The 24446-nt window shown below is 43.2% G+C and overlaps 2 protein-coding genes across 3 annotated transcripts in view; both read left to right on the top strand.

Annotated features, from left to right (window-relative positions):
- Nucleotides 1-9104, top strand: part of UBXN7 (UBX domain protein 7) — a 47323-nt gene extending 38219 nt beyond the window's left edge. For both annotated transcript variants that reach the window (XM_041003093.1, XM_041003092.1), the window contains one exon: nucleotides 1132-9104. In XM_041003093.1, coding sequence (XP_040859027.1) covers nucleotides 1132-1293 — 162 coding nt within the window. In that variant the 3' untranslated portion in view covers nucleotides 1294-9104. The remainder of the gene's footprint in view (nucleotides 1-1131) is intronic.
- An 11424-nt stretch (nucleotides 9105-20528) lies between these two features.
- Nucleotides 20529-24446, top strand: TM4SF19 (transmembrane 4 L six family member 19). The gene is made up of 5 exons (XM_041002886.1): nucleotides 20529-20719; nucleotides 21085-21162; nucleotides 22592-22761; nucleotides 22981-23164; nucleotides 24251-24446. Exons 1-4 carry the CDS (start codon nucleotides 20540-20542, stop codon nucleotides 23162-23164), a joined length of 612 nt encoding a protein of 203 aa, XP_040858820.1. The 5' UTR covers nucleotides 20529-20539; the 3' UTR covers nucleotides 24251-24446.

The following is a 24446-nucleotide window of genomic DNA, read 5'->3' as shown; positions in this document are numbered from 1 at the left end:
CTGACTCACTTCCCATGTGGCCGCAACGGCAGAAACTTAGTCAATCCAGAGCCAGGAGATTCTTCCGGGTCTCATGTGGGTGCAGAGTCCCAAGGCTTTGGGCCGTCCTCGACTGCTTTTTCCCAGACCACAAACAGGGAGCTGGATGGGAAGTGGGGCATGAACCAGTACCCATATGGGATCCCAGCCTGTGCAAGGCCAAGACTTTAGCCACTAGGCTACCATGCCAGGCCCAGAATTGTTTAATTTTATTGTTTAAGTTCTTAGCATGTTTGATTTATAAATTAGACTTTAGGAAAAACCATTATGTAGAGTGTTTGGTGCTTTGTGATTTCAGTCATCCACTAGTGTATTGGAACATATTCCCCTCATGGAGAAGGGGGCCCTGCTCTAGGTGAATTTTTGGAGATGATTGTAAAGCTGGAGAGAAGCATGAGTGGACAGAAGCCAGAGGGAAAAGTTGATTGAAGAGACAGCTTGTCTGTTTCCTGGGAAACATCTGAAAAGGAAGACATTGAAGAACTTGTAAAGGAGATATTCTGTAGTGATTTGGTTTCTAAGAAAGCAGGAAGGAATTTGCATGGGTGGCAAGGTTGATTATCACTAGAAGGAAGATATATTTTCACTGATAAAAGAACTGATAAGACAAAATATTTTAAAATTAGGACATGAGTTTTACAGGAAACAATTGGATTTGTTGCAGGAGAGACAATAATTCTGATCATTTCAATATTACTTAATGGTCCTAACTTACTGGATACAGATTCATTATCTCCCCCATTAAAATGTTTATATTGGCCTTTCCATAGGCTAAGCTTTAGTTTTTAGAAAGAAAAACTCTCACAGTTAATATTTTACCTGATATTAAAGAATGTTGTTATCTGAGAGTATCTTTCACAGTTTGTGAAGCAGTTAAAAGTACAAGTTTATTTTGGTGAAACAATTTTTAAATCCACGCATAATTTTTTTATATGTAGTACAGAATCCTTGTGTATTATTAAACATTTTTTGAATCAAAATAAGCTCATATTTTAAACTCAGCTGTCCATTTTTTTTAATACTTCGTGTGCTTGATTTGCTACTGAACTCTGATTTCCAACTAACAGCTTTTTCTTCCTCTTGTTTTCATAGGCTTTGGTGAAGCACGTGCAGTCTAAAGGGTATCCTAATGAACGTTTTGAACTTCTTACCAACTTCCCCCGAAGGAAACTGTCTCACCTGGACTATGACATCACATTACAAGAGGCAGGCCTTTGTCCTCAAGAGACTGTGTTTGTGCAGGAAAGAAATTAACACTATGGCCTGACCTCTCTCAGCTTCTCCCCTTTTCTTCCTTTGTCTTCGTGAGGTACCATGTCACTAAGTATGCATTTTGGCTCACAGGACCACAGAGCCAAAGTTGGACAAGCAAGTCACCTTCCTTCTCTTTTCTTACTATAATCAGTCTGTTCCCCTAATCCCCGCTCTTTCTTTCTTGTTTCTATTTTCTATTTCTGTCTTTCTTTCTTACCTAAACTGGTGACCAAATGGAAATGTAAACCTCTAGTACTGGCAGCAGGATATGTGTGTTACAATAATAGGTGGTCTACACAGCTTTTTTTTTTTCTTTCTCTTGGATCAAATGATAAAGTTAGTACTCCTCAGATATGGCAGAGGAATGGCTAGTTTCAGCATAAGAACAACCCTCTCCCACCCTTTTCTTATAAGCCCACATTTTTAGTAGGTGCAAGAAATTCTCTAACACATTTTCTTTTGTTCTTTATATCAGAAATATCTGGAGTGTGTTATTTACATGGAAACAAAATCTTTAGGGTTATTGCTCATTGCATTAAATTTTTTTTTCAAAGGATTCCTGTCCAGCTACAGAAAGTATTTCTGTGATATGTGTAATTGGCAAAATGAGTGTTAAATGTGGAGTTTGTAGCACAGGGTGACTTTTCTGAATGTCTGTCCTAGCCTGAGATGACCCTCTTTATTAATACTCTGTTAACTGTATTGATCCTGCTAATCCAAGAGTAGAACCTTAGCATACTGTAGTGACTATGAGAGGAAAATGCTTGCTATTTTTGCCAGTACAGCATGTAGGTTCTTTTGGCCCTTCCATTGTCTTGAGTCCACAGGGATTTGTAGGAAGGCAGTTCAATAATCATGCAGTGCCATGGCTTATGATTGTAACCACTGTGGTTATTGATTGTCTTGTGTGCTTAAGGCATACTTACATGTGTCCTGGGAAGAGAAGAAAAGAATGTAGCTGAGAGTTGTTAGCCATATTCCTTGGGTTAAAAATAATGGTTCATTTTTTTAGCCTCTGGTTGGAATAGTCTGTAAAAGGCTCTGGAAACTGATCAAGCTTAACTTCTTCATGCTGTTTTCTTTCAAAGGATGTCATAAACAGAAAGATTCTCTAAGGGGAAGGCCTTTAAACTCAATTCTTAACACATTTAGTAGAGAATAGGGGAGGTTACCAGTCATCTTCCGGATGTAGGTGTTTTTCTGCCAACAAAAGCCACATTCAGATTATAGTTGGCAGATACTTCTATAGTGCTTAGGACATGCCCTTTTGAATCCATACAGAATCATCATAAGTTTCACTTGTGCTCAGTTCTTAATGTGAGCCTTAAATAGAGTCCTCTGAAGGAAGAGCAGTGATTCTGGTGCCCTAATTAAAACTCAGTATGTTATCAAACTGTTCTAGAATTGGAACTATTTTATCAGTTGAAGGTTGAGAGTAGTTCTACCTGAGGAGCATAAATTGCATTGTTCGGAGGTCTTTGGACTCCCACCTACTTTGAGATAAATCTCTTGCTAGTACACAATTATAGGATATGGTTTCCAATGGTTGCAGTTTGAGGGACCCTTACTAAAAAGTTGTGTATCTCCTCAGAAAATCATGGAAAATTCTGTTTATTCTACAGTGAGTCCTTTTGAATTAATGTTCTTACATTTTTTCTAAGTCTGTGTAAGTGCTTATGTATAAGTATATAATTGTATAAATATTTATAAATATATTTATATAATTACACTTTCATTTATACGTTGAGTCAAAGTTCTCTTTAGATTGATGACTGAATAATACCCTTTTGGTGTGTTTTTTATACCTTTTGGTGTGGATTTTTTTTTCCTTCCATAAGCTCCCAAGGCTTACCTAGCAGCTTGTGATGGTTGAGGAAACATGGTTGTCATGTTAATTCCTCAGTGTGTCTCTGAATTTGAGTAGCATCCTTGCTATCTGAAAAATAGAGCCATGTACTGTAAAGGGTACACTGGAGGGCAAAAAAACTGCTGGTGGTGGACAAAGTGAGAAAGCAAAAGTCAGCAAGGCCCAGGGTCAGAAGTGAGGGTTTGATTGATTTTGCGCTCTTGGTGGGGGTACCCATTTCCATTCCTGGCAGAGTCACAACAAAAGCCCAAGTCAATCAGAAATGGGAAGTTGAGAATTGCTCCTGTAGGCCTGCTTAACTCTCAAGTACTAGGACATGCCCAGAGAACTCGAGACCAAACCCTCTTATTGATGAGACAATGAAGTTCTTTTCACTACGTTCACAACAGTGACACATTCATTTAGGAGAAACCAAAGTAGCTTGCAGCTTTGTGACATGATCAGGTGTATATAAAATGAATTAAGGGACAGTGTGTGACATATCCATTCAACTTACAAACAACTGAGATTCTTAGAATACAAGCTGTAGAGAGTTTGTTTGGTTTGATTCTGATCTAGGAGTGTGATTATCTTGGTTTGATAAAGAGGCCCTCGTGGGGAGGGGTTATAGATTGTGCTTGGGAAGAATAATAAGAAGCATTGCCTTGCTCAAGACCTTCATCAACTTAAGGAGCATCCTTCGTCCAGCTTGCCATACTCTTGTCAGTACCCTTGCTCCTCACTGGAGAGATGAGATGGAATGGGGTCAGTAAGGATGGTTCAGTCATTCCTTGGAGGTGACAGAAGCAGCTTGAAAAGTGTGAAAATGTTGGGAGGAGAGCAACAGGTAGAATTGGAGAGTGACAGATGAACAATAGCAAAGAAAAAGAAATATTTTTTTAAAAAAATTTTTGATTCAGCAATCAGAGAAACAACAGTGCCAAATAAAGGAAGAATGTGGATGTAATTCTGAGTAGCAAGCATGCACTAGGTGTTCATATTTGCTTTCTCCTTTAATCTTCCCAAGAATCCTGCAAGTAGTTTCCTCCCCCCCCCCCATATTATTCAATCAATCAATCAAATAGCACACAGAAAACTGTGAACTTCAGAGAATTTGTCTTGGATGTGACAGCTGGGAAGTGGCAGGTCACAATTAGAATCTGAAGACCATGCTCTTTTCATATCCATACAGCAGGGAAATCGATTTGCCCAAATTAGTGTTACTTCATTTAGATGTGTAAGTTATCTTGTGTTTTTAGTTTTTTAAGCTATAGGTGGTAGTTGAGGTGAAGCTTGTGGGATTTACAGTATGCCTATACATTTTTATTTATTCCATTATTGTGAAAAGCAATTATTGCTTTTAAAAATGATATACTGATGAAAATGTGAAAGTAACTGTGTAACATTATTTACCAAGAAAAGTGAAACAAATTTTGTGAGAACTATCTTTTTAAACCATTTTTCAGAAAAAAAATTCTATGTTCCATCCATACCAGATTATTGAACTATGTAGTATGTTTTTAAATCTTTCATAAAATTCTGTTTCCTTGACTTACAAGTCAGCAATTGTTCATTGAATTCTTAGTCAAATTTGGAAATTTTTGAAATTAAGTTCTGATTCCTGCCCCCTTTTTACTAACCAGTTAGACATGACACAGCACTTAAGATGATTGGAAGGCATGTAAATGTTTTCCTTTCTGAGACTGAACTGTAATTATAATATAAATTTTGAAAGGGAAAGTGTAGTTAGGAAGGTTCCACAAAGAAAGCAAGCTGAAAAAAGGCAATTCCTAACTAGCTCAAATTATCCTAGAAGTCATCCATATTTCTTTTAACTACATCTAGATTTGGGCATAAAATTCATCAACAGAGCATAACCATTACCTAAGGAGAAAAGAATTGTTGGCGCCACCCCACACACGCAAGATGCTAAACTAGCAGGAATCTCACTTCAGCACTTAGGAAAAATACCAGAACCACTACAAGTGAAATTGAAGGCCTGGTCTCTGTCAGCTGCGGGTGGAATGGGCAGTGTGCTCTCTGAGCCCTGCTGGGAGGCTACTCTGTGCTATCAGTACACTCTGGATTGTCACCTTAGCAAGTCTCATTCTTGGGAGTCTTGAATTCCTCATGGGAAAAGTGAGAAAACTCAACCAGTACCTGATCCTTTTTAGTAGAAGGGCTTGTGATTTTAAGATAGTGCAGGTGAAGTGTTAAATATAATTACATAGTTTGAAAAAATGTAAATGTGTGCATGTGAATTCAGACTTCTTGGATGAGCCCCAGGAACTCAAATTCTAGATCACAGATTGTCTCTGAAGGCCTTTCTTACTTTATGCTGAAAGACTTTATGCTTTATGCTTCTGGTTTCTCTCCTTCTTATGTATATTCCTAGACTAATTAAAGAGAACCTGTTAATCCAGGTATTATTTTCCAACAACTTGACCTAGCCTCACTGTGATGACTGAAATTTCCAAAAAGGAGAGTTACTGTCACAGTTGCAGATCTTGTCATAATCTTTTGAACAGTTCATTACATTTTAAACTGCCAATTTAGTGTTGAGACTAAAATGTAATTAGAACTAAATGTGTCACAACTTTGGAGTTTTATTTTACTTGTTACTTTAAAACAACTTCACTGGCTGAGCAGTTGGGAAATTGATTTGTCTAAGTTACAGAATTGTCTCTTGAATTTGGTACAACTTTTCAGTATCCCATTCGGCTGGCTTTGGAAAGCATTTCCTATCCCATGGAGTGTGTCCTCCTTGTGTCATTTCTATCTTCTTTTTGGCTGTCTTTTGTTTAACTACTTAGTAGTAAGTCAGTAATAGATTGCAGGTTGATGAATAAGAATGTGTTGTATAAAACAAAAACTTGAAAGTAAGGATAGGAAAAGCCAAACCTTCTGATGAACATGGCGTTTTCCCGTTATACCAGCCTTGATGACTAGACTGAACACAGCCATGCTCATGATTGTTCTGCTCAGTTGACTTGCTTGCTGATCGTTTCAGTTACTGTCAGGCCCTGGAATGTAGTATTGTCCAGTGACAAGTATATATTCTTTAAAATGGAAAGCAACAGAACACTGTACCAATATATTGATATCTTCTGTTACATAGAGCGAGTTAGGATCTCTGTGTTGGTTATTTCGGGTTCTGACTGACCTATACGTCAGTCCTGCTTTAGTGTCAACTGAGAATCAAGAAAAAATTTGTATAGAGTGTGATGGCTATTTTTCTTACATTTAGATTATTCCATGTGATGCAATCTTTAATTAGAAAATCATAGCCTTTTCTCTTTGATGTCTTCACATTTTATTTATAAGTTAAGATACAGGAAATGAATTTGAGGCGAAAGCATCCTTATTGTTCATTTTATTTCTACTTAACAGAAAATTCTCTTATTCCAAGTAGGAGGAAGAAGCTGGCTCTGTGATACCCACTTCCCTTTTTTTGGCCTGCAGGTTGTTGTTGCTTAGATTCTTAGCTGTTCTCCAAAATTTTATTTTTGATGTACACCCTTCTTTACTGTGATCACAAAGTTGGATAATTCAAGGTGAACTACTTTAAGTAAACAAAATCTAGCATTTCAGTGGTGAGGTATTTTTTTTTAAACTATTCAGATTTACAGGTAGGATTAGAGATGCAGATACAATGGTAGACTTTTGCCTAAGAACAATGGTAAATATGGGAAGTTAACCTTGTTGTATTTGATTTGGTGGCAACAAGTGTTTGTTGTTTGTCTAATGGTATTTGCTCTGTAGAGACCAGGATGCCCTAAGATTTTATCTGCCTTCTAAGGTCACTCCAGTTTCCAAATGAGGAAACCTAATGTTGAGCAGCATAAGTAATATGTTTATCTCCATTCCCCTCCCCAAAAGATAATCCAACTAGGCTGCCTTGAATCATTTATTCATTAGACTTAGTAAATAAATGGGCAGCATTTCAAATTATAAATTCAGACCTCAGATTAAATTCTCTCTTGCTTAAATTCGTTCTTAATGGCCTTTTTTATAGCATGAAATCTTCACTGATATGGGAAAGAATCTTGACCTGGAACCATTCCGTGCTTTTGTCCCCTTTATCAAGATAGCAGGCTTTGCAGTGCCTGTCACCAGGATCCATCTCAATGGATTGGACCGAGTTGTGTACCTTTCTGTCTTCAAAAAAAAATTATTTTATAATAGTATACTTTTCTCAGTGTGTCTGTGTTCTTAATATGGAGAATATCAGTAAGTTAATGGTGTGATTCAAAATATAAGTAGGTTTCTGACACTAACATTATGTTCCTAATAACTATTTGATAGCAGAAATTATTGCCCTCCAAGTTATACCTCCCATAGAGTGAGTGACCCATTGTCAGCAGAAAAATCCCATTGTTCCTGTTAATTAGAATGAAAGTAGGATGTGCCATCCACTACTTTTTCATTTGATGAGTAGCCAGCTTCTAGTAGGAGCTGTTTGACCTCTCTGGAGACGTTTGCCTGGTTACTTTCCTCACTTTGTCCCACCTTTTGCAAAGGCAATGTAAGACACTTGTTGGGAAGCAGGCTGTAGGCTGTGAGATAATCATCTTGTCCTTGAAACAGATGAACCCCAGTTGATGCTAGTTAGCATGATCCCTGGACTCTAAGGGCCTTCCATCCAAGCATTGACAGGATTTTCACTCCTCTAAGAATCTTTTCTTTCCAAGGATGGTTTTTCTTTTGATTATTAATGACTTACTAAACATCTGGGGTCTTTTCCCCAACACTCCATCCTTTAAGGAAGTCCTCCTTTTTTAAGTAGCTAATAATTGTTCTCTGGAAGCCTTCAGGAGCACACTGTGGGCTCTGTGCATGCCTTGTATGAGTTCTGTGGGAACTGTGTTTTGAATCCTCTAGGATGTCCCAGCTCTGGCATGTCGTCACTAACTGTTTTAAAACATTTTTTCCTGTCGTTTCCTAAACCTCACTTTCCATCTCGTTCAGAGAGATTGGTCAAGGAGTGGAGTTTGTGTGGGGCTAGGGGTAAGGGTGGGTTGGGGAGTTGAATGAAGTCAACTTGGGATATATGCTTTCAAGTGTTTCCTCGAGCAGTTCCTAACAGTGTTTGCAGATTCCCTGGGAGGTTTGTGTCCTTACCTTGACAAAGTGGTAGTCTTCCTGAGTTTTAATTCTTACTGCAGGACAGGCTCTAGGTGTTATCTGTAGTGGAACGTGGTGACTCAGTACAAGAACACAATGGACAGAGACAGTGCTCCAATTGTTGGTTTCTGGCAAGTTCTCCCTAAAATGCACACAGAGTTCTCAGTTTTGTGGACCTTTCATTCCGTGGTGCTAGGAGGTAATCACATGTTTCTACAGCTTTTCCCCAAAGTGGGAAGAAGGCTTTAGGACCAAAGAGAAGGAGTAACTGAACCAGCCACTAAATTCTTTTAAGATACTAGAAACCCTCGTGTACAAAGGTGCTAGGGAAAGCCTTAAATTTGGAGACATGTGGAGTGGTAGAAAATCTTGGAGGAGAAAGGCATGCCTGTAGGTAAACCAGAGCTGTAACTGCTAGCTAATACTCAGTGGAACTTCCACTTGCTCTAAAACCAGGGAACTCTTCAATAACTGGGTGTGATATATCTATAGCTACATGTAGTCTATAGGTAAATGCTTTTTAAAGGAGGATCTTTCTCTCCCTTGGTGGTCCTCTGGTTTTGGCTGTACCAAATTGTGAATATTCTTGCTGTGTTGTACCCAGTTGCTTTATATTAATACTGCAACTTGAATTGGGGTGGGTGGGTGGGAGAGCAGCGTGGGGAGGGAAGGGAGTGGGATGATAATTATTTTGAAGACATCAGCTCACTGTGCTGAGAGAGGGACCAAACTCAAGGAAACCTCTAATCTATAAATTCAACTGCTGCATTTTTTTATAAATACATGTAAATGTCCTGTTGTAATATTTGATCTTGGAAATAAAAACAAAAACTTTTCTGTATCAGTTTTTTGTGTCATTGTTTTCCTAAGATAAGACTTTTGGTAGGGCCCTGCATGGCATGATAGATCAGTAGCTAAATCCTCACCTTGCAGGCGCCAGTATCCCAATTCATGTCCTGGCTGCGCCATTTCCCCTGCAGCTCCCTGCTTGTGGCCTGGGAAAGCAACAGGGGATGGTCCAAAGCCTTGGGACCCTGCACCTGCGTTGGAGATCCAGAGGAAGCTCCTGGCTCCTGGCTTCAGATCGACTGACCTCTGGCCATCACAGCCACTTGGGAAGTGAATCAGTGAACAGAAGATCTGTCTCTCCTCCTCTCTGTAAATTTGTCTTTCCAATAAAAATAGATAAGTCTGAAAAAAAAAAAAAGACTGCATATATTACTTCCACTTTTGCAATTCAGATTCCAGAAGCATGTCTCATGTTCTCCTGTGTAAGACGTTGAATATTGATTGACAGGCTGATATGTAGTACCGTTGCCAGGTGTTAATGTTTGTGAACTTTATAGTGTGCTGGACATTTATGGTGAGTACTGTTCAAATGTTCGTGAAAGCATTATGGAAACGTGGGTTGGTTGGCCCTGTTAAGAAGGCATAATTCTGTTTTTGATCTCTGGGCAAGTCATGTGTCCAGGACCTCAGATCAGCAGTAATGACTATTGAAAAATGAAGGAGCAAGCATTAATAAGAGGAAAGCTGGGAGATAGGACCAGCGTGACATCTGTAATGAGGTTGAGATGGCAGGCTGGTGCACCATCCCACCATGATTAGTTTGTATTTCTTGTGTGGAGCGTTCCTTGCCAGCTTGCTATAGTGCCTTTAACATGCCAAATGGGAAGGATGGCGTGTTGGTTAAAAGTCCCTACCCTGTAAGGAACTTTCTGGTTCAGCACACATAATAAGCATAAGAAGCAAAAACAGAATTGATTCCAATATTGCAGAAAAACCAATGGAAACTTCCTTAAATAGGAAGCTGGTAAGTTGAACTGATGACCGAATGAATGTAAAAGGAAGTAGTCCATGCTAAGAGCAGGAGGGAGACTTGCTAAGGCTGTGGGATGGTGGTGTGGGGGAGGGATTTCAGGCATTGGGAGGTTGAGAGTGAAAAGGGTCCTGGACCCTGATCGTGAGCTTGAATACTGTTTGGGTATAATGAGAAGCCATTAATATGTGGAGAGTGGACTAGAAGAGAGCAGGCAAGAACAACTAAAGTAAAAACAGGTCACCTGGATTAGTGTTGGGTGTGTTACAGATGCATTTTGAAGATGGAAATGGAAGGAGTTGGTGTTGAATGTGGGGGAAATGAAGGAGGAAATAACTAAAAGGTGAGGGGCTCCAGCACGGTGGCCTAGAGGCTAAAGTTGTCACCTTGAATGCATATAGATGCTGATTCTAAACCCGACAGCTCCACTTCCCATCCAGCTCCCTGCTTGTGGCCTGGGAAAGCAGTGGAGGATGGCCCAGTGCTTTGGACGCTGCACCCAGGTGGGAAACCCAGAAAGAAGTTCCTGGCTCCTGGTTTGGATTGGCACAGCAACGGCCATTGCAGTCACTTGGGGAGTGAACCATTGGATGGAAGATCTTCCTCTCTGTATATCTGACTTTCCAATAAGTAAATAAATCTTTTTTAAAAAGTTGGGTCTGGTGTGATAGCGTAATGGTTAAGGTCCTCACCTGGAACACACTGGGATCCCATATGGGCGCCGGTTCTACTCCTGGCTGCTCCACTTCCCATCCAGCTCCCTACTTGTGGCCTGGGAAAGCAGTCGAGGATGACCCAAAGCCTTGGGACCCTGCACCCATGTGGGAGATCTGGAGGAACTTCCTGGCTCCTGGCTCCGGATTGGCACAGCACTGGCCATTGTAGTCACTTGGGGAGTGAACCATTGGATGGAAGATCTTCCTCTCTGTTTCTCCTCCTCTCTGTACATCTGCCTTTCCAATAAAATCTTTTTTAAAAAAAAAAAGTGACCCAGTTTCACTGATGGAGTGTGGTTTCACTACTGAGGAAGACAAGAATGGTGGATGACCCAGTTTGGTGAGGGAGAAATTGTGGATAGTTCCTAGTGCAGATGCATTATAGAAAGTTTGACATCTTAGCTGAAAACCTGGAGGTGATATTTAAGAATCGGCAGTTTAGATGGGATTTAGGAGAGTCCACAACCAAAAAGAGACCCAGTCAAGGAGCTGCAGGAAAAACACCAGAGTGAGATCCAAGGAACTAAGAATGACAAGAATCTAGAGGCCATTATGTCTTGGGCTGCCTGCAGGCCGAGGGCAATGAAGTGTCCATCAGGTTCAGAAACTAAGAACCGTGTCAGTGTAGTGTTGGCTAGAAGTCTACTTAGGGTGGGTTGAGGTTCGTAGTATTTTTATGCTGGGAGTAGAGGGTGAGGATAGATCCAAACTTCGCTTTTTTTTTTTTAAGGTTTATTTATTTTTATTGGAAAGGCGGATATACAAAGAGGAGAGACAGAGAGGAAGATCTTCTGTCCTAGGGTTCACTCCCCAAGTGACTACAACAGCTGGGGCTGAACCAATCTGAAGCCAGGAGCCTCTCTTTCAGGTCTCCCCCGCGAGTGCAGTGTCCCAAGACTTTGGGCCATCTTTGACTGCTTTCCCAGGCCACAAGCAGGGAGTTGGATTGGAAGCAGGGCCGCCAGGATTAGAACTAGCACCCATATGGGATCCTGGCGTGTGCAAGGCGAGGACTTTTGCTACTACGCTATCATGCCAGAACCCAAACTTCCTTTTTATTGGACAGAACTTTCGACATCTCTTTTATCCTCTCTCTAATTAGGAAATGTGCCATTTTCCTGTCAGCTGTGAGTTGAGATGGGAAGTCACCCACAGAAAACTGGCTAGTCTGTCACTCTTCAGAAGACTGGAAAACAGCCGGCTCAATTATTTGAGCTGTGTCATCTTTTCCTTTTCCCGTCTTTCAGTGGATTCCATTTTCTCTACTTCCTCTATTCCTGGCTCAAGGCCCACTTCCAGTCCCTACAGTGTTCCAGAGAACAGAACCTCTGCCCTGTTCTCTCAAGCATGTTATAGGATTATTTTACACACACACCCCATTCCTAATCTGTGTTCTCCGACTCTCATTTATTTTTCCCTAGAAATATGACCACAAAGGTATTAAATAGTAGTTTTGTTTACTTAGCCAAATTCTAAGATAATATTAGCAGATGCGTAAAAAGATCATATTTAGTTTGTTGGGGGCGGTGGTCAACCTTCTATTAACATGGAAGGCTTATCATAGAAAAGTAAAGCAGTTAATTTAGTAAACTTGACTATTGCATGGATATAGTTTTCTAGAAAGGTGTCTGAGGGGCAAGTGTTTACTGTAGCAGCTCAGTTGCCACTTGGTCACCTGCACCCTGTGTCAGTGCCTAGGTTCAAATCCCGGCTTTGCTTTCTACTCTAGTTTCTTGCTAATGTGCACGTTGGAGGCAGCATTTAATGACTCAAGCACTTGGGTCCCTGTCCCCTGCAAAGGAGACCCACTTGAAATTCCTGGACCAGCCTGATTTGTGGGCACCACCTGCAAGTGGAAGATCTCTGACCCTCTGCCTTTCAAATAAAATGTAGCTGAACATTTTGTAAAAAAATAGGTATCTTAGGACCTGGCGTGGTGGCTTAGCAGCTAAAGTCCTCACCTTAAACGCTCCAGGATCTCATATGGGCACCGGGTTCTAATCCTGGCTGCTCCACTTCCCATCCAGCAGTTGAGGATGGCCCAAATCTTTGGGACCCTGCACCCGTGTGGGAGATCTGGAGGAAGTTCCTGGCTCCTGGTTTCAGATTGGCACAGCACCAGCTGTTGTGCTCACTTGGGGAGTGAATCATCAGACGGAGGATAGTTCTCTCTATCTTTCCTCCTCTCTGTATATCTGACTTTTCAATTAAAAAAAAAAAGGTATCTTATTTATGAAATTTGTGTTTGGGGTCTGGCACAGTAGCCTAGTAGTTAAAGTCATTGCCTTGTAACTGCCGGGATCCCATGTGTTCCAATTCTAATCTGAGGAGCCCTGCTTCCCATCCAGTTCCCTGATTGTGGCCTGCGAGAGCAGTGGAGGACGGCCCAAAGCCTCGAGACCCTGCACCCATGTGGGAGACCCGGAAGAGGCTCTTAACTCCTGGCTTCGGATTGGCTCAGCAGCTGTTGCAGCCACTTGGGGGAGTGAGTCAACAAATGAAAGATCTTCCTCTCTATTTCTCCTCCTCTCTGTATATTTGACTCCAATAAAAATAAATAAATCTTTAAAAAATAATAAAATTTAAAAATAAAAAGAAATCATTTACTTGAGATCCAGAGACAGAATAAGCAGAGCACATACCATTTACCATTGGTTATTTTCCAAATGCCTGCCATGGCTAGAATGGGCCAAGGTTAAACCACGAAGCCAGTGATAGGATCCAGGCCTCCCGTAGATGACAAAAACCCAATAACTTGCATCGTCAATGCACACATCCAAAGTCTGCATCAACATGAAGCTGAAACTTGAGAACCAGAGCTAAAGTTGGGACTCCAACCCAAGTAGTTCAATGTGGGATGTGGGGAGTCCCAGGGCCTATCTTACTGACACCCTTCAAGAGTTTCTCCCCCTCCCCCGTGTTCCCCTATATTATTACAGTAGCATAGTTCTTCATATACAGTCATATATCCATCATTGCAGGCATGGACAATGGCAGAGTTCAGCATCCTTTTGTCAAGATAAACAGTTTCATTGGGAGTCCATCTTTGTCTGGAAGTAGAGATGCATACTGCATTGTATCCTCACATCTGGATATGATAGTCGCCATTACACAGTTACTATACATCCCCTTAAATGAAAAACCACAAAACAAAATCAACAACAATAACAAAAAAATTGCAACACCATGAAGTTAAGTAACATTCTGCTGAATGGCTTATGTGTCACTGAAGAAATGAGAAAGAAAATCAAGAAGCTTCTTGAAAATGATGCTACTGTATGATCTATGAGTCATTAAAGAATTTAATCAGAAAGGAAGTGTTTTAGAGAAATGAAACTAAAAACAAAAACATCAAAATCTGTGAGATATAGTTTACACTGATCTTTGTTGGTGAGATATGTTTCCTATAGGCAACAAATAGGTGGGTGTTATTTTTTTAATCCAGTCTACTAATTAATGAAGCTTGATTGATAGATTTAAGTCATTTACATTCAGGGTTGATATAAATAGGTGGTACTTTGGTCCTGTCATTTTAGTAAAGGGTTGTTCATTGATTTAGTCTTCTGTTATTTTACTAGGATGTTCTTCACACTTGCAATTATTTATTTATTTTAAAACAATTAGCCCCAAATTGGGCCCGGCGTGATAGTGTAGTGATTAAAGTCCTGGCCTTGAACGCATCAGGATCCCATATGGGTGCCGGCTCTAATTCCTGTAGGCTTTGCTTCCCATCCAGCTCCCTGCTTGTGGTCTGGGAAAGCAGTCGAGGATGGCCCAAAGCCTTGGGATCCTGCACTCATGTGGGAGACCCAGAAGAAATTCCTGGCTCCTGGTTTGGATTGGCTCAGCTCCAGCCACTGTGGTCGCTTGGAGAGTAAATCAATGGACAGATCTTTCTCTCTGTCTTCCCTTCTCTGTACATTTGCCTCTCCAATAAAAATAAATAAATCTTAAAAAAAAAAAAACCCAAAAACCCAATTGACCCTAAATGACCAAAATAGCCAAGACTGGACCAAGTTGAACGTAGGAGCCAGAAGCTTCTTCTGTACCACCTGGGTGGCAGGCTTATGCTCACGGGCCATCCTCCTCTGCTTTCCCAGACACATTAACAGGAAGCTGGATTGGAAGTGGAGCAGCCAGGATTTAAACGAGTAACCATATGGGACCCCAGCACCACAGAAAGAGGCTTAATTTCCTATGCCATGGTACTGGCATCCCATGTGGGATGCTGGCATTGCAATGGGTAACTCAACCCCCTGTGCCACAACACCAATCCATGAAAGATTACCTTTTGCAATGAAAATATAAACTATATGCTTAATGAACTTTTCCTTGGTTATTTATCAGATTTAGTTTGATGCACATACATGTGTATATACATGGGAATTCCTACACAGACAGTAACCTCCATGCAGTTTATTAAAAGAATTATACCGCAATAGTTAATTATTTTTTCTTAAAGATTTATTTTTATTGGAAAGGAAGCATAGAGAGAATGAAAGAAAACCCTTCTATCTGCTGGCTCACTCCCCAAACAGCCACAAGGGCTGGTGCTCTTATGGGATCCCTGCACTTGCAAAGTGGTACATTAGCCAATCAAGCTATCGTGGTGGGCCCTGCAAATAGCTAATATGAGAAGGGCCCTTTCTCATACATATACAACAAAAGCTTCCTCACCAATTTTGTTTTCCTTATTAGAAGTAAAATCTCTACACTGAAGTTATGTGTTACTTCATTTAGTGTATGAGTGCATTGATTAATTAACTTTAAAAAAATATGTTTAATGCCCCAGTGCAGTGGCCTAGCATGCACTGGGATCCCATATGGGAACCAGTTCTAATCCCGGCAGCCCCGCTTCCCATTCAGCTCCCTACTTGTGGCCTGGGAAAAGCAGTTGAGGATGGCCCAAAGTCTTGGGATCCTGCACCTGCCTGGGAGACCCGGAGGAAGTTCCTGGTTTGGATTGGCTCAGCTCCAGCCGTTGCAGCCGCTTGGGGAGTGAATCATCGGATGGAAGATCTTCCTCTCTGTCTCTCCTCCTTTCTGTATAGCTGACTTTCCAATATAAAAAAATAAATAGGGCCTGGCGGCATGGCATAGTGGTTAAAGTCCTTGGCTTGAACGCGCCGGGATCCCATATGGGCACCGGGTTCTAATCCCGGCAGCTCCACTTCCCATCCAACTCCCTGCTTGTGGCCTGGTAAAGCAGTCGAGGATGGCCCAAAGCCTTGGGACCCTGCACCCACGAGGGAGACCCGGAAGAGGTTCCTGGTTCCTGGCTTTGGATCGGCACAGCACCGGCCATAGTAGTCACTTGGGGAGTGAACCATTGGATGGAAGATCTTCCTCTCTGTCTCTCCTCCTCTCTGTATATCTGACTTTGTAATAAAAATAAATAAATCTTTTAAAAATCTTTTTTAAAATTATGTTTAAGACTGATACATAAAAATTACATATATGGAGCCAGTATAGTGCATACTAAACCTTTGCTTGCAAGCACCAGCATCTCACGTGGGTGGCGATTTGTGATCCAGGACTGCTCCGCTTCCCATCCAGCTCCTTGCTTGTGGCCTGAGAAGGCAGCAGGAGACGGCCCAAAGCCTTGGGACCCTGCACCCACAGGAGAAACTCTGAAGAACTTCCTTGCTTCAGACTGGCTGAGCTCCAGCCACCCGGGGAGTGAACCAGTGAATGGAAAATCTTTCTGTCTCTGCTTCCCTCTGTAAATCTGCCTTTCCACTAAAAATAAATCTTTATCTAAATTATTTGTATCAGTCAGAGGAACAACTCAGGAGGACAAAAGATTTGCTTTTGGCTTCCAGCTTGGAGGTTCCCAACAGACTGGCATCTGGCAGGGGTGGCTAACTGTGGACATGTGCAGAGGGAGAGTTGTGTGTGCTGGCGACCCGAGAGAAGGCCAGCCCCTCTCTGAGAACTGCCTTTTCAGTACAAGCCCCAAGTGACCTGCAGATGTCTGTCAACACCATCAATAATCCGTTCACTGCTAACCTAAAAATGAAAAACTTAAGTGTTCAATTTTGGGGAGCCAAGTCTGGCTCCATCCATAATAGTTTCATAGAGTTAAAATGAATTCTTACAAACCAGTAAGAAAAAGATGACTGACAAAAAGAAATGGGCAAAAGATGTGAATAGGAACCTCTCCCAAAGAGGATCTCCAAATGTCCCAACGGTGTAGAAAAAGAGGGCTGACTCATCAAAAGTTGCAAACTGAAATAACGAGGCAAACCAGGAAACACCCACCAGAGACAGTAAAGTTCGGACTGTGGGGAGGCTGTGGAGAAACTGCCTGCTGATGGGAGTGTGGATTGGCAGGACCCCTTTGGGAAACTGAGTGGCCATTTTTGCCAAAAGTATTCATCTAACCTATATCCTAGCCACTAAATTCCTTGGTAGATTTACTAGAAAAACAGTTCCTTCAAAATATGTGGGCGTATCTAGTCCCTGTTTGTGATCTGGGAAACCAAGAGAGGATGGTCAGAAGTCTTGGGACCCTGCACTGCCATGGGAGACCCAGAAAAGGCTCTGGGCTCCTGGCTTCGGATCAGTTCATCTTTGGCCATTGTGGCCACTTAGGACTTGAACCAGTGGCTGGAGGATCTTTTTTCTGTCTTTCCTTCTCTTTGCAAATCTGCCTTTCCAATGGAAATAAATAAATCTTTAATATGGGTGTGTGCATATATATGATCAATATGGTGACTGAATTGGTTGATCCTCCCGCTTCAAGTGTTGGGACCCTATGTGGGCACTGTTTGTGTCCTCAGGGCTCCGCTTCCCATCCTCCCTGCTTGTGGCCTGGGAAAGTGGTGAATGGTTGAGTCTTGGGACCCTGCAAATGTGAAGAGGACCTGGAGGAAGCTCGTGGCTTAGGCTTAGCTTCTTGCTTACGTTTAGCTCAGCACTGAATGTACAGCCACTTAGGAAGTGGACCAGTGGATCGAAGATTTTTCTCTCTCCTTTTCTCTGTAAATCTGGTTTTCCAATAAAAATTAACATTTTTTTATAAAAGTATGTGGGTAAAGAGTACCTACAGAAGGACTTTTTAGGATAGACAGAATCAATGTCCATCAAGAATAAATTGTAATATTGCCACATGATGGAATGGTATTTAAAAGTTAAAAACAAGAAAAACAATGGGTCCAGCACTATGGCATATAAGCTTAAGCCTCTGCCTGTGGTGCCAGCATCCCACATGGGTGCTGGTTCAAGTGCCTGCTGTTGCTCTCTGCTCCAGCTCCCTGCTAATGCTCCTAGGAAAGCAGCAAAAAAAAAAAAAAAAAAGGCCCAACTCCATGGGCCCCTGCACCCTCATTAGAGACCCGGAAGAGGCTTCAGGGTCCTGGCTTCAGTTTAGCCCAGTTGAAGCTGTTATGGGCATTTAGGGAGTGAAGCAGCAGATAGAAGATCTCTCTTTCTGTCTCTTCTTCTCTCTGTAAATCTGACACGCCCCTCCCAATAGATTTATTTATTTTTATTGGAAAGGCAGATATGCAAAGAGAAGGAGATATAGAGAGAATTATCTTCTGCCCACTAGTTCACTCCCCAAGTGGCTGCAATGGCCAGGCCTAAGCCGATCAGAGGCCAGGAACCAGCAGCCTCTTCTGGGTCTCCCATGTGGTTGTAAGGGTCCCAAGTCTTCAGGCCAGCTCCTTTCTTTCCCAGGCCACAAAGAGGGAGCTGGATAGTATGTGGAGCAATTGGGACACAAACTGATTCCCCTATGGGATCCCAGTGCATGCAAGGTGAGGACTTAGCCACTAGGCTATGGTACTGGGCCCTGTAAATCTACTTTTCAAATAAAATCCTTTTTTTTTTTTTTTTCTTTTTAAGGACTGTATGGATGGATCTCACAAAAGTATTGAGTGAAGAAAGCCAGATAGAAAAGAGATATTGTGTGGATCCCATTAGATGAAATTCTAGAAAAACCAACAAGCTAATCAAGGATGAATAACGATTGTATAAGAGCATGTAAGCAGGTGATTGCATGTACGTATACATATTTTCAACATTTTCCTAGGGAGAGTACAGAGGAAGAAGTGCTGAACTCTGAATGCAGACATCCAAGAATATTTTCCCAGGGATGTTCCAGTTGATCTTGAGGAGGAGCTTGTCGAAAGATGCTTTGGATCTCCAAGGCACAGACTACCAGGAAACCGGCCTGACTGGGGTAGGAGATGATGGTGGCCTGGAGTGTGAAAGGACCAGAGGGCCAGTTCAGGACACGTAGCCAGCGCGGCCAGCCGTGGAGGGTGACAAGACGACAGGTGCCTTGAGCTGCATGCTCTTCTTTCCCAAGACCCTTACCCTCTGCTAGGAGTGATATGGTGGGGGTGAGGGGGAGGATGGAGCCGCAGGCCGGCGCGCAGGAGAGGAATGAGTCCGTGGGGGGAAGCAAGGAGGGGGCTGTGTTTTCACGGCTGCGCCCAGTGATTCACTGAGGTCGTGCGGTTCACGAGACTGTCTCCCGTTTCCTTCCCTCGAGAGTCACATGGAGATGAGCAGAGGGTGGGTCATCAGGGCAGCGCCGTCCAGGCGGAGGCAGCTCCTCCGGTGGGTGACCGCGGGGGCAGCGGGGCGGAGGCGCGCGCTCTTGCAGCCAGGCGCGGGTGACAGCTGCGTATATACTGGGGCCTCCCGGGTTTCCTGAGGATCCTCAGGCTTTCCGCCCCAGGGGCTGAGGGACCCCAGGACGGCTTCTGCAGGGAGCACTCATCTCCAAGCTCTCTCATCTGGATTCTCGCTGCCACCGACAGGTAACCAAAGGGTCCTAGAGGTAGCGGGCGGGCGGGGCACGAACTGTCAAACCCGCTGAGGCCAGGTGCTGCCTCCAAGCCACACGGTGGCACACGCCAAGAAGGAGTACTCCTAGTCTAGCCTCTCCTGCCAATTCTTCCCTCCAGGAGGCTTTACCTTGCCCAGGGTTAGCTGTCTCCTGATGTGTGGTTACCGTCCTGCCCTGCTCTTTTAAGTCTGACCCTATGATTGTCACGTTTTATCATCACTTTTTATTTTTTTGTATTTTCGGTATTCCCACTAGACCCTAATTTCCTCAGGAAAAGGGTCCCCGTCTTTACCAGTATTGTGTCCCCAGTCCCTAGTGGTCCCTTAATAATATCTGATTGGAAAGGAAAGCTACCTTGGCAGCAGCCAACTAAACAGACACACAGGGACCTCTGCATCTCTTTCTGCCTCCATCACTTTAGCCTCATCGCTTGGAAGTTGCTAGTTGGAATGTTGGCCTGTTGGAATCTCCCCTATATTTTACTGTTAAGATTTCACCTTCCAATTCCATTTGTCTTCTTACACACCAAGTTAGCCACGCTCTTTGCTGCTCTCCAATCTAGCCGGCACTGGAAGCATGTCTCAAACGGCTGTCATTTCTAGGGGGACTGAGGTAGATTGAGGAAGTGAAATCCCAGCTAAGCCATAGCTTGTCTTTAAGATAGTCCAGCTGGCTAGCCTTCTGCCAACTCTACTCATCCCAGTGGCAACTCTCAAGCTGGCATTCCCTTTACGCGTGATTGTCTAGGAAAATTTGCCTTGAAAGGGATTGTCAGCGGTGGGGATGAGGGTAGCGGCTGATTTTGGTGACTGGTGTCTAAACCTGCTGACAATGTCCATAGTGTTTCCCCATTCCACTGTGGTTCTAGGGTTTTCCAACCTCACACTGCTGCCAGCAGGTGTGCTGTGACTTCCGCTGTGACGCTGTTCTCTCCCTGCAGGATGGCATGCTCACGGACCTGCTCCCGCATCCTGGGGCTCAGCCTTGGGACCTCAGCCTTGTTTGCCATGGGGGCCAACCTGGCACTCCTCTTTCCTAATTGGGATGTGATGTACCTGCTGAGGGGCCTCATTGGCAGGCATGCCATGCTGGGCTCTGGGCTCTGGGGAGGAGGCCTCATGGTAAGTGTCTAGGACTTCCTGGGTGTGAACATCCAAAGTATTCCCCAGGGATGGGGCCAGAAATTGATAGGCAAGGAAGGCTTGGATTTCTTGTGGAAAAAAAAAAGCCTGGTGCTGGGAGCTGAAATAGGATCCCTAGCAGCTTCAGGGGGGTTAGGGCTGCAGGAGTTAGCTTGGGCCTAAATAGGCTGGGTGTGAATGTGAGCATCCTGATTCAAATCGGGCTCATCCTACAAAATTGGGTCCCAGGGGTCAAAGCCAACAGCATCATGGAGGTCACCAACTCGATATCAATAGTTGCAGGTAGCAGCTAGAAACTGGTGCAAACACAAATGATTCAATGTGTTCTCAACTTTTTTCTGCAGGTCCTCATGGCAGCTACCCTTATCTCCTTGATGGGCTGGAGATATGGCTGCTTCAGTAAGAGCGGGCCCTGCCGAAGCGTAAGCATAAGATTCTACTCTGCCCACACCACGAACGTTCCCCCAAGCCTGCTGTGCTGGAGGCAGAATGGGAAGAGGCAGTTGTGGTCTATAGGTTTGCTCTCAGATCCTGATCATGCTCCTTGATAGCTCTAAGTTCTTGAGCAAGTTGCTTAGCTTCTCTGGCTTCATGTATCATTTGTAAGTGGGAGTTAAGTCAAAGGAGTAAGAGTTTAGTGAACCATAACTTAAAAAAAAAAAAAGATTTATTTTTATTGGAAAGTCAGATATACAGAGAGGAGGGGAGTCAGAGAGGAAGATCTTTCATCCAATGATTCACTTCCCAAGTGGCTGCAATGGCCGATGCTGCGTCAATCTGAAACCAGGAGCCAAGAGCTTCTTCCAGATCTCCTATGTGGACACAGGGTCCCAAGGCTTTGGGCCATCCTCGACTGCTTTACCAGGCCACAAGCAGGGAGCCGTATGGGAAGTAGGGCTGCCGGGATTAGAACCGGCTCCGATATGGGATTCCGGCTGTTGCAAGGTGAGGACTTTGGCCGCTAGGCTATAGCACTGGGTCTGCAAGCTTTCTTTTTAAGATTTATTTATTTTTATGTGAAAATCAGAGTTACAGAGAGGAAGAGAGAAGCTTACATCCACTGGGTCACTCTCCAAATGGCAATGGCTGCAACAGTTGGCACTGGTCTTTCCAAACTCAGGAGCCAGGAACTTCTTCTGGTTATCCCACATGGGTACAGAAGCCCAAATACTTGGCCCATTGTGATGGAGCTGGCACCCTGATACTTGGCACCCTGGAACTTGAACTGGCACCTAAATGGGATGTCAGCATTGCAGGTGAAAGTTTAACTTGCTATGCCAAAGCACTAGTCTCATAAGTTTTCTTCAAATTATTAAAATACATATTGTTAAGGGTGGAGAAAAAAATTCTAATATCCTAGGAAGCCAGAGGCAAAGCAGACTAGATACCAGCCAAGATATTCAGGTTATTTTGTGGGGAGGGAGTCGCAGAGCATAAATTCCTAAGCAAAGGCACTCTAGGTTGGTTGGAACTGTAGTCATGCCAGAATGTGATCACAATTTTTCCTTCTCCACTAGCACTCTCCCCAATATCCATCCATGTTTGATTTGAGAAAGAGAGGAATCAGGGATGGGAAGCTTAGTAATTTTTAAAAAATATGCTTTTTAGAAAAGTCAGAGGTGGGCATGACAGCTAGTTTGAGCCTTTAACCCGAGGCTGAATGACTGGGGTGTGTGTGTGCGCAGGTTTTTGACACCACCCTGAGAAAGTCCACAGTCTGCAGATCAGGGGGTTGCCATTACCCCCTGCTATAGAACAGGGGAAAATCTGGGAGCCAAAGCAATCACACCTGTCCAGCTCAGCCCAAGTCACCAGTCTCAGCTAGCTGCTTCCTCTCTGTCCCCTCTGCAGATGCTTGCTACCCTGTTGTCAAGTGGCCTGGCTTTGCTCGGAGCCATGATTTGCTTTATCACTTCTGGAGTAGCCCTGAAAGATGGTCCTTTGTGCATGTTTGACGTCTCATCCTCCAATCAGACACAAGCTTGGAAATATGGTTACCCTTTCAAAGACCTTCATAACAGGTAAATGGATGGACACTTGAATTTGCAGCTCCCTTCTCCAAATTCACAAATGGTTGGAAAACTCCTTTGGGGTCACATAGTCTAGCATCTTGCCCCTTTCGTGTGCATATAACTCATAAAATAAAATGAATCCAGTCCTATGACCTAGGATAGCAGGGGTCCCCGTTTCCAAGCTTTCCTTACTTCCCAATCACTGATCTTCATATTTTGTGGGGACAGGAATTACTTGTATGACCACTCGCTGTGGACCTCTGTGTGTCTGGAACCTTCTGGAGCTGTGGTTTGGCACGTGTCCTTCTTCTCTGTCCTACTGTGCATCAGCCTCCTCCAGCTTCTCCTGGTGGTCATTCACCTTATCAACAGCCTGTTGGGCATCTTCTGCAGCCTCTGTGAGGAGCGATAGGTAAAGCCTCTATACTAGCTACCTTGACCCCTTCAGCAAGTTCTAAGCATGAACTGTAAACAAGCTCCCTCTTTAGGCGTTCCTGTAATTAGAATGACAACAGTAATTCCTGGCAGGTGGAGTAATCTAATGCATTTCCCCCCCTGCTTGTTTTATTTTTAAATTACTTCTTACTTTTTATTCTTCATAGTATAGTTCCTTAGGCTCAGGGATGTTTCCTCCAACCCTCTCCTGTTCCCCCATGTCCCCAATACCATGCATTTTAAACCACATAGTAAAATTTCAGAAGATGCCCTAATGGGAGGAAACATCAAGTCATGATGGTTGCGTAGGAACATATAGTTGAGAAAATGTCCTCAGTCATGATGCCATTTCAGCTACTTGACAACCCCCAGAAAACTGGCCACATGTTACAGATAGACAGAAGCTGGGTTTCCCGGAGGGCAACAGACTTACCCCCAAAAAAGCACATTGCTGGAATAAGGTAAAGCTTATTTCATCAGTTGTTAAGAACTGAATTGTGTTGTCCCCAAATTTGTAGGTTAAAGCCCTAACTCCCCAGTGTGACTTCACTGGGAGAAAAAGCCAATAAGGCAGTAATAAAGGTTAAATAAAGTCAGAAGAGTGAAGCCCTTGTCCAATAGAACTGATATCCTGATAATAAAAGAGGAAGAGACAGCAGCTCAAGAAAAAAGGTCATCTGCAAACTAAGGAAAGAGACCTCAGCAGAAACCAAAGCTGCTAGTACCTTGGTCTTGGACTTCCTGCTTATGGAACTGTGAAAACAAACAAACCTCAATTTCTACTGCTGAAGCCAGTTAGTGAATGGTATTGTGTTGTGGTAACCGTGCTGAATAATATATCAATGTTAAGCATTCAGTTGAGTTCAGGATGTAGAATACACTGATTGCCTACTGTGTGCCTGGCCCTGCCACATAGGTTGTGGAACCAAAGGAGGTCAGAATGGAGAGATGGACAGACAAAAGGGACAGAAGGAGGTGAGGGAGTCTTGAGGTCCACGTACTGTGTCCAGTAAGCGTCACCTGTGTTTGTCTCACATTCTCCTGTTGGCTGATTTAATTTCAGGTTCACGACTGGGACCCACCTGATCCATAAAAGCTCTCCGTGCAGGAGGAAGGACTGAGGCCTTCACACAATTGGTAGAGAATTTAGAGATACTTTCTATCTAGTTTTGGACCACGAGGCACATGCACACATGGATGAATGCACACTCACATGCTGATGCATGTGCACTCATACACACTGACCAAGTCCACGTAGT

Source organism: Ochotona curzoniae, unplaced genomic scaffold, assembly GCF_017591425.1.
Source record: "Ochotona curzoniae isolate NIBS_2020 unplaced genomic scaffold, NIBS_Ocur_1.0 scaffold_2587, whole genome shotgun sequence".
Classification (NCBI taxonomy): Eukaryota; Metazoa; Chordata; class Mammalia; order Lagomorpha; family Ochotonidae; genus Ochotona; species Ochotona curzoniae.
The sequence above is the reverse complement of the archived record's forward strand: the minus strand, read 5'-3'. Positions and strand labels throughout refer to the sequence as shown.

Coding starts and splice junctions, on each gene's coding strand:
- TM4SF19 (XM_041002886.1), top strand. CDS start 20,540: ATGGCATGCTCACGGACCTGCTCCCGCATCCTGGGGCTCAGCCTTGGG. Junction 20,720..21,084: donor TCTGGGGAGGAGGCCTCATG/GTAAGTGTCTAG, acceptor TTTTTTCTGCAG/GTCCTCATGGCAGCTACCCT. Junction 21,163..22,591: donor AGAGCGGGCCCTGCCGAAGC/GTAAGCATAAGA, acceptor TCCCCTCTGCAG/ATGCTTGCTACCCTGTTGTC.